The sequence below is a fragment of the Cricetulus griseus genome, assembly GCF_003668045.3.
Source record: "Cricetulus griseus strain 17A/GY chromosome 1 unlocalized genomic scaffold, alternate assembly CriGri-PICRH-1.0 chr1_0, whole genome shotgun sequence".
NCBI lineage: Eukaryota > Metazoa > Chordata > Mammalia > Rodentia > Cricetidae > Cricetulus > Cricetulus griseus.
In genome coordinates, this window is record NW_023276806.1 from 84,086,922 (window position 1) to 84,105,195 (window position 18,274).

Here is an 18,274-nt window from a genome sequence, read left to right on the forward strand (position 1 = left end):
AACCATCCTAATTGATATACCAATGCAGATAGGGAAATTCCACATGGCCCCACCCCTACATGAACACCTAAATCTCCATGTGGCCAATGGCTGCTGAGAGAGGAAGAATCAGTTTTCTCCAGGGATGAGTTCCTACATAAACTTACTCCATAATTCCAAGTAGTGAGCCTTGGACACATGTACTATGAGCAAAGATAAATAGATTCTGTACATTATATATATTTACATATATTTAAAGAAGAGATATTAATTTGGGAGGGGTTGAAGAGGGAAGTGGGAGGGGTAGATACAGTGCTCATCTATGAAATTCTATGAAAAAAAAAAACCTACTAAGAAAAACCTACTTAGTAGAGAAAGATTTTCCCTTGAGGAGATGAAGCTACATCAGACTCACAACTTTTCTAGACATTGCTTGGTAACTCCAAATCCTAAGGCCTCCATAAACTACATTTCAGAAATTAATTTTGTTGGCATTTTATTTGAAGTTATAGTTATCCAACACCTCAAATAAGGCCAGCTAGAAGGGGGTGTCTGGCTCATGGGGAAGATAGGGGGTTGGCTTTGTTCCAAATGGCCTCCTCTCTAAGCTTCCCCTAACCCCAACTGTTTCTTAACTGCGATTCCCATCCATCTTGCTGTTGGTATGGAGGCTGGAGGAGAAATTGAAGTCAGAGGGCTCACAGTCACTATGGAAGCTCACACATAGAAGCTATTAAGCCCATAGTTTCTATGTGTGAAGTTCACATTCTCTTTACCTGGGTCATGCTTTAAAAAAGAATCATTTCTTCAGGGAATATTCTGTGGCTATTGGAGACTCCAGAATTCTTTCTGTTCAGTTGGAACCTTCAGCGCTCCTGAAGCTCCTTCATGGTCTGAGAAACCACATTTCTGTCTCTCCAAGTCCTGCCCACTCAGAGACTCTCCAAACAAAGGGAAGGCACCAAAAAGCCCAGTTTCACATTCTTGGCTGTTACTGCTGCACCTCTCCTGAAGTTGCCAGTATCCCAAGTCCCCTCCTAAAGCGTTCAGTTTTTGACCATACTTGGGCATAAACCCAGCTAGTGACAGACATGTCATCACCCATTGCCTACAAACTATATAATCTCCCTGCTTTAGTTTGGGTATGTGACTTCTCTGGCCTTGGTCTCAGGGACTAGAGAACCCACCCAGGAGTTGTTTTGCTTGATTAAACATGTTCTTCTAATTTTTCAATTCTGCTTGATCTGACTTACTTCGTGGGTGGAGAAACCCAGGTAGGGTACCACTGGGGGCATCACACCGAACATTCCCCAACCTGGTGGCTGAGCAGTACTGTAGGCTCAATACATATTTGCCTCAGCATCCAGGACAGCATTGACTTGTAGTATGTCTCTGCAGAGGCTTATTTGACCCTCTAGTTGGCACAATTGGGTAGGACCTTTGGCAATTGCACTTTAACACTCACCAGTGCAATGACTTTGTTCTTCTTGGATTAACCAAGGATTTAGTGAATCCCACAGTCTTTTTTACTAGGTTTGAGGTGAAGGGCAGATAGTAGGAGGAAAGGGTAGGACTAAAAGCAATTCTCAAGCTTTTCCAAAAGAGTTCTCCCTAGTCTTCTATCAACCCTGCATACCTGAGGATGTGAGGCTAGGCCACCTCACCACTCTTTGAGTGCCTGTGTTCTACTGTTAAATCCTGATCTGCCTCACCATTTATTTGATATTGGAATCTTCTATCTTGAAGCTGTGGCTAACATTGTTTTAAGCCATGTATCCAGGAAAGGCAGAGCTTGATAAGATTTGTACCCAGTTCTGTAGGAGCTGGCAACAAAGCTGTCATCGTGTGACCTTCATGGCTCCTCACAGAACAGAACAAAAGAAACATTTTCCCTGGGTCTGAAATCTTCAATTGGTCACAAAGACACAATGACAATTTTGTTTAACCATGGTTATTTATTTATCTATTTAGAGTCAGGGTCTCACTAGCATCCAGGCTGTCCTCTAATTCATGGCTGTCCTCTTGCCTCAGTTTACCAAGTGCTGACATTACAGGCATATACTATTAAATATTTTCCCACCACTATTCTGAAAAGTATTACAGGTGAAGAACATTCTTTTTCTGTATGTTTGTTTGGAGATAAGGTCCCCACCTTGTAGTTCAGGCTGTCTTCAAACTCACCATGCTGGCCTCTAACCTGCAGCGATCCTCCTGCCTTAGCCTCCAAAATACTGGGATTACAGATGTGAACCACCACATTTGGCATGGGTACATTCTTAACCACACAATGGTTCGTGCTAACTCTCACAAAGTGCCGTCTCAAGCTAGGCTGGCTTGGTATGCTGATGACTACAAGCTGAAAACACTTGAGGAACTCTGACTTAGGGCCACCAGGCCTGTATTTTCCTGTCTGCAGCAAACAGGGAAATTCTTGTGGGAAGGATCTCTTCCAGGTATAAAGACCAGAAAGTGGACTTGCTGGCTTGAGACTGCTAGTTGGGGCTACAATGAACTCAGACAAACAAACTCTTTGAGTTAATCTTAGCTTCTACTGGCTCCTACCTGTACCCATTATCTTTTAGTAATATCCCTAGGACTGGCCACCTAATACAAATACATGTTTGTTATGTCATTCCTTCACAAATGTATTGTTCTTTGTCTAAGAAAGGATACAAACTTTCTACAGTTTTATTTTTATTTATGTGTATAAGTGATTGTCAGTGTAAGTATATGCCATATGTGTATGGGTATCCGCAGAGCCAGGTGACAGCATTAGATCCCTGGGAGCTGGAGTTACTGCCAGTTGTAAAGGGTCCATTTCCATGCTGGGCACTGAACTCAGGCACTTGAGAAGAATGGTAAGTGATCTTAATTGCTGAGTTATCTCCGGTCAGTTAAAAACAACAAGGAAACAACCCAAGCCTATTTATCTGTTTACTTATGTTCAGGTGTGCTTTGTAATGTGCATGTATGTGTGTGCCATATGCATGCCTGGTGATTATGGAGGTCAGAAGAGAGCATCAGATCCCCTATGACCATTGAGAGCTGCCATGCTGGGGATTGGATTGAACCCTGTCTTCTGGATGAGCAGCCAGTGCTAAGACCTCCTGCTTCAGTGCTGAAGACAGAAGGTATCAAGCAACTAGACTGTGGGGTACCAAGAAATCAACAGACACAAAGCTGATTTGCTTGTCAGTCAGTCTTGGGGACTGAATACGCCAGGAGAGCACTGTAACTGAGCTACATCCCCAGGCCAGAATTCATGTTTTATTTCATCACTTCCCAATATTATGCCTGTAACAAATGCATTTACCATTTTTTATCTTTTTTAAAAATATTCTATCACAAAGGGATTGTTGGAAGTGCATATGTCACAATGGAAGTATAATCTAGAAAAAAGCAGCCGAACTGTTTTGTAGACCAAGTTTTTGTGAGGCCCAAGCACCTCCACATGGGATTTTTTTTTCTTTTGTTTATTGCTGTTAAGCTTTGATCTTTGTTTGAATCTCTTAATTAGCTTAATTTTTCGTCTCTCTTTTCCAGGCTAGCACTACCATCTATAGAGAGCATGTCATGATCCATAAACTCGAATGTGTCACACTGTGGAGATGTGCTGTCTCTAAGGCTCCTGGACCTGGACTTCTCTGCCCCTCCCCCATGTTCAGTTTGGCAGCCTTGAGAACTTTATGGACTTCTCTCTCTCTCTTTTTTTTTTTTTTTTTGAAAGTTTTATTGAGGGAGAGATAAGGAAATAAGGTAAAGAGACACAGAGACAGAGAGAGGACAGAAGAGGGAGACAGGAAAAGTCACTGCTCCAGAGGAACAGTGAGAAAGAGCCTTTATGGACTTCTTAACCATACTCCTGGAAGGCACAATTGTAGTGTGTTCTTCCATTCTCTCTCCCTCCCTCTCTTCCATCCTGTCTCTGAGATAAGGTCTTGCTGTGTATCTTAGGTTGGCTTGTTATTAGCTGTGCAGCCCACACTGGTCTGTAACTGGGGCTCTTTCTGTCTCAGTCTTCCAAGAGTTGGGATCACAGGCTGACACCACCACTGTGGACTGTGCCCTTCTCTGATAAAGGAACTTTCTTCTATCCGTGCATCTGTCTGAACTCTGTGCACCTCTGTTTTGGGACTCGCCTACTTTTTGTTTCTGCTTGTCTCAAGCATTCAATCCACTCCTTCATATGTTAGAGTTTTTGGGAAAACGACAGCCAGTCTGTGCTGCTGCTGCCTTCTTGTAGTAGAGAAGCACGGAGGTGAAAACAAGAGGCATAAATTACATCTCAGAACTTCACTACTCATCAACACTCGGCCATATTAATTCTAGAGGCGATTACACGTTAAAAAGATTTTTCAGTGTTAAAAATGTGTGTGTTGACCTGCCCTTACGTGCATGCACCAAAATTCTGTTGCCACCAGAGTGGGTGGGCAGGAGGGCTGCATTGGATCCCCAGGAACTGGAGTTATGGAAGGCTGTGAGCTGCCTTGTGGGTACTAGGACCCCCAAGGCCTCTGCAAGAGAAGCAAGTGCTCTTCATCGCTGGGCCACCTCTCCAGGCCGCCACTACCCTTTTCACTTTCTTGTCAGTGCTACCACTGAGCCATCTCTCCAGCCCCGCCACTACACTTTCTTAAGGGGGACGGGGGGGGGGGGGGACGGAGGGAGGATATGTTAAGTGTAGTGCGTGTATTGCTATGGAAGATGTGACAGCATAGTATTTCGGCAAAGTTAAAAAACAATCAGGCTGACTTCAATATTTGAAACGGATCTGTAAATCTGAAACGCATAAAGTTATCTGTGGGTGTCACAGTTCCCAACTTCTTCGGTATCTGAATTTGAAGACGGCTGAGATGTCTCAGGTCTCCGCTAATATCTTGGATTCTGTTTTCTGTTCCTAATGTTTCTCTGTCATCTACCGAATCAAAGCCTAAGCCTTGAATGTTTTGGCAGCGCCCAATGCGCGGAGCCCCGTGTACCTTAAACACAGGAGTGTGATTTTCAGGTGCACCTAGGACAGGAGCCGGGACCAAGGAGCGTGTCTCGCCCGTGGAATGAAGTTTCTCCGTGAAAGTGAAAACGACTACTGTGTTTACTGGTCCCCCGTGTTAGAGAGGCGACACAGGAAAGCGGACGAAGGCGGGCAGAGGGGGACACCGTGTACAGCGAGCGTGTCTTTTGCGGGTAACCGTCTGCAGGGAAAGGGTGGGGGCCGGGACGCAGGGACCCGAAGCTTCAGTGCGGCGGGCGGAGGCCGTGGCCTCCAGGCGGTGAAGTCACCGGCCGCGGAAAGGAACCTGTGAGGTAACAATGGAAGGCTCCGCGTGGCCAGCTCCAGCGCCAGACCGCGCGGGCGTGGTCGCGGTAATAAGCAGTCCGGCAGAGCCGCCTCCAGAAGCCGCGGGCAGCCCGCGCGTCCCTGGCCGTTCGGTCCCGCCCTCGGGAGGCCCAGGCGCCATCCCGCCCCCTTCCCTCCGCTCCGAGGCGCGACCCCGGCCCCCGAGGCGCGTCCCGACCCGGCGGCCCGGCTCCGAAGCGTTTCCCCGCCGCACGCCCAGTGCGCAGGCGCCTCGCCCGCGGCCGTTGACTTTCAAAGGCCGCCCGCGCCCTCTTATTGGCGGAGGCGGCGCGGTTGAAAGTTGCTCGGGGGCGGCTGTGGCGCCGCGAGGCCCCGCCCCTCCCGGGCACCTGAAGACTCGGGCGAGAGGCTCGCACAGTTTCATCAGGCTGCCTCGGAGCCTCTGCCGTCCGCGCCGCCGCCAGCCTCGCTCGCGGTGAGTACGCCGGCTCCCGTCGGCCCAGAGGAGGAGACTCTGAGCCCTGCTGCCCGGCTGCGTCCGCCCGGGACTGGAGCACGGGGAGGCGGGCTGGGCTCCTGAGGGCATGCTCTCGCCCCACGCGCGCGGGTGGAGCTGCAGGCGGGCCCTCCCGCGCGAAGGGCTGGTGGGTGAGCCGAGAGGACCCCGCGGCACCAGGCGGGCGGGCCGGTTGAGCCCGGGACGTTCTCGAGAAGGCAGGACGACTGCCTCGTTGAGCTACTTCTTTGTTTGGAGTTCACGTAGAACTTATGCCCATTTGACAGATGTGAACCTTCATAGGTAAAACTGAGCGAGAGTCCCACAGCATTTCAGGGACAGAACCGGGACGCGGGCAACTGTGTTGATGGGAATAACTTAGGTCAGTAGTTAGGCACTGATGAAATCGATGCGCGTGGTTGTTTCTCATGGTCTTGCGGAGTTTAAACAACCCAAACTTTGTAGCTGGGTATGGTAGTGTACATCTGTAATCCCAGCGCGGCACACAGCCAGGATCTCTTGTGAGGACAAGGCCGTTCTGGTAAACTAGCGAGTCCAGGTTCAAAGCCAGCGACACACGGTTACCCATGTTCTTAGAAAAACCATCAAGCCGGATTATGAGTGCTTAGTTCCCACCATTGTATTGGTTAAAATTGTCCAGACTCACGGATGCTTTATGATGTAGAAAGTTCTATGTGTGGCAGAATTGTTGAGCTTTTCAAGATGAAAGTGAGACACACTGCAGACTGTAGTAGCTGTTTGTGTCGTTACTTTTCTGAATAACAACAACAAAAAAAGCAACCAACCATTGGGCTATAGGGTATGGTAGATAAGCCGCAGTTAGTGAACAAGCATCCATCCCTATGTAATTTTCTTCTCCTTTTTTTCTTTACAAAAATCTGAAACACTCATTTGTTTTAATTTTAGAATAACAAAAGAACCTGGAAAAGTTGGAGAAGATAAAGTATATTCAGTATCCAGTCAGGAGATCAACAAACCAGGTAAGCGCTGGGAAGTTAAGTGTATATGAAGAAAACTCAGTACATTTTTACAGTGTGTGATCTGGGCTATTATGTAAAATTTAAAATATCTTGAAAAAAAAAAGATGTATTTTGGTGATGTATAAAATTCTAGCCATTTTTCATGGAAGAAGTGTTATGTGAAAAATAAAAAAAAACTCATTGACTTAAAAGATTTTCGCCTTAGTTGTTTGATTTTGGATTTTTTTTCAAGGCAGGGTTTCTTGGTGTAACCTTGTCTGTTCTGGAATTTTCACAGTAGATCAGGCTGGCCTCCCAACTCAGACATCCACCTGCTTCTACCTCCTGGAGTGCTGGGATTAAAGGTATGTGCCACCACTGCCTTTCTTTTCTTCTTTTTTGGTACTTTGAGACAAAGTTTCTCTGTGTAACAGCTCTGGCAGTTCTGGAACTCACTTTGTAGATCAGGCTGGAGCTCACAGAGAATTGCCTGCCTCTGTTGGTATTAAAGAGGAGAGTACCACCACCACCACCACCACCCTGCAGGATTTTCATTTTTATGTAACAAATTTTTCAAGAATGCCTGCATACCTGAAGGTATGCACACAAATGGTGTTATTTTATACATTGGCAGACTGCATTTGCTATTCAAGTTGCTTTTATTTCAGTTCTTTTCTGCTCAACACTACATCTACATCCATTTCTAGTGGCCCAAGGTACTGAATTTAGCCTGGTAAAGTAAAAGTTTGACTTGAGGTAATGTATATATTGACATTGCTTTTACAAGTATATTGCTGAATGTTTTCCATTTTGAAAAAAAATTATTTATTTTGTTTTTTAAGACAGGGTTTCTTTGTGTAGCCTTGGCTGTCCTAGAATTACTTCTGTAGACCAGAAAGTCTTGCCTGCTTCTGCTTCCTAAGTGCTGGGTTTAAAGGTGTACTGGTTAATCAGAGCAGTTCTTAAGTTTATAATTCCATGAAGACTTTTTTTTTTTTATCAGTTAGGGCCACGAAGCTGTGAGGCTCTGGCAGGGCAGTAGCACCACCTGAATTTTCCCACACTTTTGGCTGACTCACCAGAAGGCCTGTGGCAAGGCATTGAGCTCTGTAGAGATTGTAAAATATAATGCGGCACTGTGTGATGGAGTCCGGCCTCCAACCTCAGCACTCAGGAGTTGAGACACCTTTTTTCATCTGGTGTTTTGTGGACAGTCTAGAACACATGAGACCCTGTTCAAAAAATGCAACAAAACTATAGAGTAATGAGTATTTTATAACATCCATGTTCAAAGATGAAGAGTAGTTAACCGTTCCTGAATTAAAACTTAAAAACACAAGCTCATCACTCGGGAGGCAGAGGCAGGCGGGTCTCTGTGAGTTCGAGGCCAACCTGGTCTTCAGAGCGAGTGCCAGGATAGACTCCAAAGCTACACAGAGAAACCCTGTCTCGAAAAACAAAAAACAAACAAATAACCAAAAATCCCCACAAGCTCAGGAGTGGCATATTCAATAATGCTTATATTTAATCTATTTATATCCAGTATCCTGATTAGACACTGTAGTTCACGCTTCTCATGAAAAGACAGATTTACAAGTGTTTTACATGTAAGCACAGAGATTTGTGAAATAATTTACTAAAAGGTAATTTAGCCCTTGATTTCATCCCAATGTTAAACAACCTGTTGCTGGGTGGTGGTGGCACGCTCCTTTAGTTCCAACACCGAGGAGGCAGAGGCAGGCCGATCTCTAAGTTTGAGACCAGCCATCTCATCTTGAAAAGCAAAAACCAAACCCCACCAACAACCTGTTGTTTGATAACTTAAAGGGTCATTAGAAGAAACTACATTTTACATGGATTATTTAAATTGATTGAAAATTAATAATTGGGCAGAGGAAAGAAAATAGTTCAAGAACCTTTTCTTATTCTTTATTGTATTATACATTTACCATCTAAATCCTTATAAAAATGTGTACCATTAGTGCCATTACCTATATTCATATTGTTGTGTGATCTTCAGTACCACTGGTTATCAGGGTCATTACACATTAAACGGTAGTAATTCTCCCCCCTCAGGCTGCTTTGTCCATCATTCTACTTTCTGTTTCTAGATTGCTACTCTTGTTTTTCTCAAATCTAAATGTAGTTATACTTCTACCCTCCTTTGACCTCACTGAGTGAATTATTTTAGGTTTTCCGTTACTGAATTAACAAGAATCTCACTTAGTTGTCGTTTTGGAGAATGAACCCAGAACTTTGATGTGTCATTGACCTACAAGCCCCACCTAATCATGGCTGGCTTTCTTTTTTTTTTTTTAATACTCTATTTTGCTTTATGCGTTTGGTGTTTTGCCTGCATGTATGTCTGTGTGAAGGTGTCAGATTATCTGGAATGGGAGTTACAGACAATTGTGAACTGCTGTGTGGGTGCTGGGAATTGAACCTGGGTCCTCTAGAAGTGCTGGCTTTCTTTTAATGTACCCTATATTCATTTTTTGCTAATATAGTACTTAGGATTTTATAAAGTATCCAGTTTTGGAAATAAGTCTCTTTTTAGTTTGTATCATTTCTGCAGGGTTTTAGGATCATACTATATTGTCTTGAAATTTGCATACTTGTATTCTGGGACAGATGTACAAGAAATTCATGACCATTTCTTGCCACAACCCTCCCTAGCCCCCTATCCGAAATAGTACTTGTTTAACTTATAAAATTTCCAATATAGTTTGCTTTATTTTCCTGGGTCAATTTTAGGCATTTGAACTGATTTGTTCAGTAATCTGAACACTTCATTTGTGTAGATTGTGAGATAAATTAGTGTGGACCTATGCTAGATATTGTGTATAAATCTGGCTTGTTTCCTGTTTTTGTTCCTTTTCTATATATTTTCCCTCTTCTCAATGCATGCAGTATTCCTTTTCTCTCTTGATTAGGATAGTGTGTTAATGGATTGCTTCATAATGATTTTATTCCCAATTCATGAATGTAGAGGCTTCACTGGGTGTCTGTCACATGTTGTGCTCATGTGAAGTTGCCACTGCTGCAGTTGTGGACTTGTGGGCTTGAAGTGTCTTTACATATTTGTTTACTGGTTTCCATTTCTTTTTTTTTTTTAATTAATTTTTTATTTTGAAGGAATTTCTTTTTTTTTTAATTTACTAATTTTTTTTTATATTCATTGGTGTCAGGTCCCCTGGAACTGGAATTACAGACAGTAGTGAGATGCCATGTGGGTGCTGGGAATTTTGAACCCGGGTCCTCTGAAAGAGCAGTCAGTGCTCTTATCCATTGAGCCATTTCTACAGCCCTATTCCTTGTTAAACATTAGGTACCAAATAGACATTGGGATATTTACAGCATTAGGTAAATAGTTCTTTGAGGCGTAGAGAAGAGGAATACTTGAAACAGGTTATTATTTCTGCATTTTGTATGGCAGAAAGGAATCACTATGTCTAATTCATATTCAAGAGGAGGGGATTTAGGAAAGTACCCTAGGGACTAGAAGTTATTGACAGTCATCCTACAGGGATTGCCAATAACAGATAGCTAATAACTTATTTACTTAACTCTAATAAGTTTCTCTAAATTTTCTCCATTTATTTTATTTTTTTTTGTGATTTTTTTTTCTTTTGAATGGGTTCTGACTCTGTTTCCCGTGCTGGTCTAGGAAATGGTCCATAGTGATGCTCAAATCATCCTGCTATCTCTGCTTCTGGAGCATCTGGGATGATACATGGCATGTCCTGCTGTGCTCAGTTACAACTTTTTAGTGGAATCTTTGTTATATTCCTTCTTTTTACTTGATAATACAAGTAAAAAGCTTACAGACATTTTGTAATACTGTCTTACAGCAGCATTCCTTGTTGCTTTGTATGTATTCTGGCTATCTGTTTTTGTATAACAAACATTTGAAAGCTTGGCCAGCTATGCCCAAGAAGGCCTTTTTACTAACATGTCTGGCATCTTAGTGCTGTTTCTAAAAATCCAGGTAGCCTAGATGTCTTGCACAGTAGCTGGTTGCTAGGTATGGTTTTAATGAAAAATGTCTCCCATGGGTTTAGGCATTTGAAATGAACACTTTGCCCCCAGTTGGTGGTACTGTTGTAGAGATTATGCAGCCTTGCTTGTCAGTGGGGTTTGTTTTGAGAGTTGAAAGTCTTACCTCACTTTCTGTTCTCTATCTCATGCTTGCTGTTAAAGATGTGAATCTCTCAGTCTCCCACTCCAGCTGTCATGGACTCTTATCTTCTGGAACTGTAAGCTAGAATAAACTGTTTTCTATAAATTGCCTTGGCCATGATGTTTTATTAACAACAGAAAAGGAACTGATACACATGGCTTCCCTTTTTTTTTTTTTTTTTTTTTTTTGAGGCAGGGTCTCTCTGTGTAGTCCTGGCTGTTCTGGAGCTCAATCTGTAGACCAGTCTGGCCTCAAACTCAGAGATCTGCCTGCCTCTGTCTTCCTAGTGCTGGGATTAAAGGTGTGTGGACACCACTGCCCGGCTTGATCCACTTGGTTTAAGGCTTATACCCAGAACTCAAAGCATTGCTTGTTGGTCAAAGCAGGCATGTGATCTATACAAAAGTTTCTGGGAGTGGTAGTGGCAAATAGACTCATCTCTTGATAAAAGAAGTAGTGGCTAGGTTGTATTACAGAACAGCATGTATAAGAGGTAACTGTGGTCTTCAGTTTTTTTTTTTTTGGACAGGGTCTCATTTGTATAGCTCTCAGGAGGGCCTCAAACTTTTAATCCTTCTGCCATATCCCACTGCTGATGTTTTCTTGGTTTGCATTGTGCATTTCTGCCTGGCCACTTGTAGGATTGTCTGTCTCTGTCTTTTAATAGTTAATTATATTTTTAGCTGTATGCTGATTAAATGAAACAATATAAAAGTTGATGATACTTTCTTCTATTCCTTATTTTTGAGATGGGTTCTCACTGTGTAGCTCTGGCTGTCCTGGAACTCACTGTGTAGTCTAGGTTGGTCTTGAACTCACAGGTTCCTGCTGCTTCTGCTCCCTGAGTGCTTGGGATGAAAGGCATGCAACTCTACGCCCAGCTTCACTTTAATGTATTTGCATTACTTCCCCCATGTTTTGGGGCTGGCAAGATGGCTTAGTTACTGAGTGCTTGTGATGGAAGCTTGTGAGCAGAGTTTAGTTATTGGAAGCCATGGAAGAAGGCAAGAACAAATGTCCTGACTGCATGCTCACTGAGACGAACATATGCACCTACTCACATCTATAACACACATTCAAAATAATGAAGATTTGACATTTTTATTAAGTGACTTTTTGGGGGAGTTCTTTGAGACAGGGCTTCTTTGTAGCCCTGGCTGTATTGGAACTCACTCTGTAGACCAGGCTGGCCTCAAACTTCCTGATTCTGCATCATGAGTGCTGCGATTAAAGGCAGGTGCCACCACACCTAGCTTTGGCTTTTTTTAATAAGAAAAATTTTAGTTCTTTTTATCCCCCCTCCCAGTATACTTTTGTCAGTCTGGCAAATCAGTAAGAAACTTCTTACAACTTAAAAGTTGAGCTATAGGGTCATTAAATGGATTCTCAGAGATTCTCACTTCCCCCTGTCCCCAAAATTGAGTGTTTTATATTTGTACAAATATGTATGTTGCCTTCTCCTCCCAGGACATGTGTGGGGGGTCTCCTTCTAACTTCTTGGAGACTTTTTTTTTTTTTCCCACCTCTGCCTCCGTTTTGCTGTCTGCATGCCTGGTTTATTGATATGTACTGTGTCCAGCTTTCCATGGATTCTGGGGATTCAAACTCAGGTCCTCAAGCTTGCATTAGTAAATGGTTTTCCATTGAGCCATGTCCAAACCCCTCCCTAGCTTCCTGTGAGACACACGAAATAGAACTTTGAAGATTTAATAATACTAGAGCTATTTAATGTGTAAGCAAACTAGTCCTAAAATCTAATTTTCTTGAAGTTTTGCTACCTGCATACCAAATAGCTAATACTAAATCTGGCTTGAATGTATGTTCATTGCTTAAATTTTATTCCTTTCAAATAACTATTCTGTATTTTCCTTCATTGTACATTTTGAGGTCATTGAAGTACTCTGAGAAACAGATTTGTTTTTCTTCGGTAATTTTTGTATGACTTCACAGCTCTCTGTGGGTGTGGGATAAAGTTGTAAAGGCCTTTTCTAAATGTGCATTCACTTGTGTTTCTTTTCAATGACTGTCGCCTTCTGTACTGTTGTTCAGTCATTTGTTTCCTGGGATCCTGTGCAGGTCAAGACTTAGTTTCTACATGCCACAACTTGACTCCCTTTGGATCCTGAATATTGTCAGACAATACATGAGATATTTTCTGATGGCCTCTTCATTGCTTCTAAGAGATTTTATTATTTGAAAGCCCAGATCACTGTTAACACTGCTATTGTTTAGATACTATTTCTGACCTTACAGGAGGCTTATATTCTGATACATAATATAAATGTTACATTCTTATGAAGTCTTGTTCAGAGCTTGAAGTAAAATGTCTCTTTAATTAAATTCATGAAGACACTTAATCTGGGTAATGGCAGTCTCAGATGGTTAGAGCTAAGGAAACAGATTGGGTGGGGCTTTAAAGAATAATTAGTTACTTTTAGTTGCTATTGCTACAAACTTTTTGGTGACGCTGGAGATGCAAGATACCACACTCTACTAAATTACTTCCGTAGCCCCATTTTTTATGAACTTTTAATCTGGAACTAGTTTATGTAGGTTTTGGTAGTTTTTTTTTTTTTTTTTTTTTTTTTTGAGACAGGGTTTCTCTGGCTTTGGAGGCTGTTCTGGAACTAGCTCTTGAAGGCCAGGCTATCTTGAACTCACAGAGATCCACCTGCCTCTGCCTCCCGAGTGCTGGGATTAAAGGCAGGGATTAAAGGCATGCACCACCACCGCCCGGCCATTTTGGCAACTTTTATATTCTTTATAAAGAACACCTAGGATTGTTTAAGGTTCTTTTAAACAGTGAGTTTTGCCTGCCAAAGGATAGGCAGTTTTGAGGTAGGCTGCAGAACTGCCACCTTTTGTTGGAAATATTAATAGCTGATGGAGGACCATCATCTGTCAGTGAATCTCTGAACAATTGATGGGTTCATTTTTCTGCTTTAGGGATATTCTTGAGCTACATTTTTAAAAAGGGCAAGTGTGTGCATGAGTGTTGTGAGGCAGGTATGTACGGGTACTGGGAAAGTGTTGGATACCCTGGAGCTAGTTTTATATGTGGTTGTGAGCTTCCTTGTGTCCTGGGAACTGAATTCTGGTCCTCTGGAAGAACAAGTTTGCAGTCATAACCACAGAACTATCTCTTGAGCCTCTCTAACATTGTAAGTGAAGGAAATAGATGAGTGGTATCCTTTATTTTCTTTGCCATTTGTTTTAGATTCTCACTTTTCAATCAGTACTTATCACCACAATCAGCTCCTGTTTTTCAAATCATTTTTATTGCTAATGCTAATTATAATTAACTTTTTTCCCTTTCAAATCTTCAAGTTAAAATTACCGCTTTAGAAAACCTCAGTATAGGTTTGGATCCCGGGTTGTATAACTCATTGTTAAGTATTTGCCTAACATGTAGAGGCCTTCAGTTTGATTATTAGTATCACACACATACACACAAAAAAAAGGCAAAAGGAAAAGAGAGGAAGAAATAGGAATTGCTATATGCTGATCTTACATTAATAGTAATAATTTGTAGAGAATTCAAATGTAAGAATCATTGAAGCTGGGGTGATGCCTCATACCTGCAACTCTAGCATTTATCTCAGCAAAAAACCAAAACGATCACAAACAGGTACTTTTTCCCCCTCACTTTAAATGGAATGTATAGTTTTGTTTATTCCTTAAGTTTTTTGTTTTTTGAGACAGGGTTTCTCTGTGTAGCTTTGGAGCCTGTCCTGGCACTTGCTCTATAGACCAGGCTGGCCTCAAACTCACAGAGATCCACTTGCTTCTGCTTCCCCAGTGCTGGAATTAAAGGTGTGTACCACCAGTGTACTTTTTACTTTGGTATCTTAGAAAGTAATGACTTCCATATAATAATAGTAATTATTAAGTAGACTTCAACTGAAGTGTAGCCTTCATTACATAAAACCAGATTGACTGATTTGAAGCATTTTATTACAAATTATTTGAGATTTTGTTGAAAGGAATAAACTCTTAAGGTGATCCACTTACTTACTAAGAAAGCGTCATCTAAAAAGAAATCTCTGCTTTTCTTTTAAATGGCAAATACAGTATTTAATTCGAAGATCATGCCTAAAATCTTAACATAGTATGTGCCAGATATATGCTTAAATTTTTTTTTTTTTTGTCTTGACAGGAAATGCACAATTTTGAGGAGGAGTTAACGTGTCCCATTTGTTACAGTATTTTTGAAGATCCTCGAGTACTACCATGCTCTCATACATTTTGTAGAAATTGTTTGGAAAATGTTCTTCAGGCATCTGGTAACTTTTATATATGGAGACCTTTGCGAATTCCACTCAAGTGCCCTAACTGCAGAAGTATTATTGAAATTGCTTCAACTGGTATAGAATCCTTACCTGTAAATTTTGCATTAAGAGCAATTATTGAAAAGTACCAGCAAGAAGACCACCCAGATGTTGTCACCTGCCCTGAACATTACAGGCAACCATTAAATGTTTATTGTCTACTAGATAAAAAATTAGTTTGTGGCCATTGTCTTACTATAGGCCAACATCATGGTCATCCTATAGATGACCTTCAAAGTGCCTATTTGAAAGAAAAAGATACACCTCAGAAGTTGTTTAAACAGTTAACGGACACACATTGGACAGATATCACTCGTCTTATTGAAAAGCTTGAAGAACAGAAATGTCATTCTGAGAAAATGCTTCAAGGTGATAAGGAGGTTGTTCTCCAGTACTTTAAGGAGCTTACTGATGCATTAGAACAGAAGAAAAAAAAATTTTTGGCAGCTCTCTGTGATGTTGGCAAGCTGATTAATCAAGAATACACTCCACAGATTGAAAGAGTGAAGGAGATAAGAGAACAACAACTTGAGTTAATGACAGTGACTACATCTTTACAAGATGAGTCTCCTCTTAAATTTCTAGAAAAAATTGATGATGTCCGACAACGTGTGCAGATGTTGAAACGAAGACCACTTCCTGAGGCTAAGCCTGTTGAAATTTATCCTCGAGTAAGCAAAGTATTAAAGGAAGAATGGAGCAGAACAGAAATTGGACATATTAAGAAAGCTGTCATTCCTGAAATGAGAATTTCTTCAAGAAGGATGCCATGTTCCTGGCCTGACAAGGATGAAAAAGAAATCGAATTTTTTAAAATTTTAAATATTGTTATAGTTTCACTAATTTCAGTGATATTAATGTTGATACTCCTTTTCAACCAACACATAATCACCTTCTTAAATGAAATCACTTCAATATGTTTCTCTGAAGTCTCTTTGTCTGTTTACCAAAGTTTATCTAATAATTTATGTGACTTAAAAAATATGGTATGCTATCCTTTATATTTGTTAAAGGAATTCATGTGGAAAATAGTTTCTCGTTGAAAACCCAAATCAACAATTGTAAGTGGGCTTATTCTTTATTGCAGAGGCTTACCATTGCTAGATGGAAGTCAGGGTAGCATAAATAGCAAGCTTACATAGAAATATGATGAATCTTCCTTGGTTGGATAGAAATGGTGTCAGAAATGATACATTATCTGAAAGATAAATCAAATGATTTTTTATTTGAGTATTTTATTGGCTTGATAGTCAATGTTATATTCTGTTTAACAAGCTTTTGTTTTTTTAATGTTGTATGCTGCCGTAGTTAGCTTTCAGTTCTTTGTATATATAGGTATTAGATTAAAAAAACAAAAGCTCCTTGAGATCCACATGCCTGTTTTGACATGATTTGAAGCTTTTCAATGTGTAGATGGAGGTGGCAAGTTTTAAAAATCAGGCCAGGATTGCTTAAACATCTTCTTGGCCAAACATAATTGTTAATAAATTTAAGAGCATTCATTCCAAATAGAGCTTTTGGATAAATCAAGTGTGTAGTACTTGTTTTATATAAATAGATTACATTTAGGAGCCGAGTTTAATGGCTGGTGAATCTGAGTCAAGGTCAGCCTGGATATCAAGTGAGATGCCCAAAATGGAAAGGTCTGGTGGCAGAGCCCCTGTCTTGTCTACTGGCTCCAGCACCACAAAGCAATAAAAGCATATATTTTGCTTTTGTGGTGTTTTAAGTCTTGTTCTTATATAAAAACTGTAGGAAACGTGCATTAGCACAATCATGTTGACGTGATTCATTTAGTAGATCTGTTATCATGAAAACTATTTGTCTTAAAATGGTCTCACTGTAGCTCAAGTGCTGTAAATTACAAGTATGAAGCTGGCTAGTCTTAGAAGAGCTCATGAAGGCAGAACCTTTGATTTGATTCCCTTGACAGGAACTAGCATGTTTGCAGTGCAGCTTTGGTTCACTGCCATTGAAATGTTGAACACAAACTTGATTTTTATTCAGAAATCCCAAATGGGCTATTGAATCACCACTTCTGGGGACCTTATTTCAAAGGTCAGATTATTAGCCCTTTAGATTCACTATAGATAAAGCTGTATTCAAATTCAAGGTTAGAACAATGCTGAAAAGTTTATCGCTAAGATTAAGTCATTAGGTCCACTTAAACAGAATCAGATTTTATCTAGCAGTTACTATATCTCTATCTTGAGGCTGTTTGGAAGATGTAACAGAGGTGAAGGGAAACCATGTCCAGTTCTTCACAGATGCATGACACACTGGAGTGTTTTTAAATGTAAATATTAGCTAGCAAGCAAAGAATGTTAGCTAAGACATTTTTCAAGACGTTATCAACTGTATAAATGAGAAACATCATCAGAGCAATGCAGTGCCATATTAGGTGGGAGAACTCATTTTTCTCTGTATAATGCTTAAAAAAACTGGAGTAGATAGATTGTTTCATTGGAACCAATCTAAACAAGCATATGCCTAGTGTTGTTACCTTATATGCTTGGCAGTTTTTATTATACAACTCTTTGTTTTCTGGTAAGAGTAACTATATACTTAAAACTTTTATATTTTTACCAGGAGGTTGAGATTGTACAATTTAAAGTACACACATTTGGAAATCCTGGGCTTTGTGTGTAACAATATATTTGAATAAACTTGGTATTTTATTGAATGGCTTAGGAAGTGGTGGCTTTGGAATTTTCATACAGCTTCTGGCTTGTCTTTTTTTGAAGTTAGCTTTGAATTCCATCATACTAGTTATTAAAATTAGTTTCAATTTCACAATCATTTGTAGCATGTTTCTAATTTGTAGTGGCGTTATTTTGAATCATGTTCCATGGTAGGAGGCATTTGGCATTTAATAGGGCAAATATTTTGACCTACAAGATTTAGATATGCAAACAACTTGTTTTGTGTCCCATGTCATCCTGTGATTACACCCTTCTCCCCAGTTTTCTCTGCTGGAGTTTATGCATTAGCCTACATAGGTAGTCCATGATC

The 18,274-nt window shown here is 41.0% G+C and overlaps 1 protein-coding gene across 2 annotated transcripts; it reads left to right on the top strand.

Annotated features, from left to right (window-relative positions):
* Window positions 1-5,689: 5,689 nt before the first annotated feature.
* On the top strand, window positions 5,690-18,061 carry Trim59 (tripartite motif containing 59). Of its 2 annotated transcripts, none has more exons than XM_027391771.2 (3): window positions 5,690-5,753; window positions 6,702-6,775; window positions 15,091-18,061. In XM_027391771.2, the coding sequence occupies exon 3, from the start codon at window positions 15,094-15,096 to the stop codon at window positions 16,303-16,305; it is 1,212 nt and encodes a 403-aa protein (XP_027247572.1). In that variant the 5' UTR covers window positions 5,690-5,753; window positions 6,702-6,775; window positions 15,091-15,093; the 3' UTR covers window positions 16,306-18,061. The 2 variants fall into 2 exon arrangements, with proteins under 2 accessions (XP_027247572.1, XP_027247573.1); XM_027391772.2 differs by lacking the exon at window positions 5,690-5,753 and adding an exon at window positions 5,902-6,077.
* Window positions 18,062-18,274: the final 213 nt, after the last annotated feature.

Excerpts from the sequence above, each read along its gene's own strand:
- Trim59 (XM_027391771.2), top strand. The coding sequence starts at position 15,094 with ATGCACAATTTTGAGGAGGAGTTAACGTGTCCCATTTGTTACAGTATT.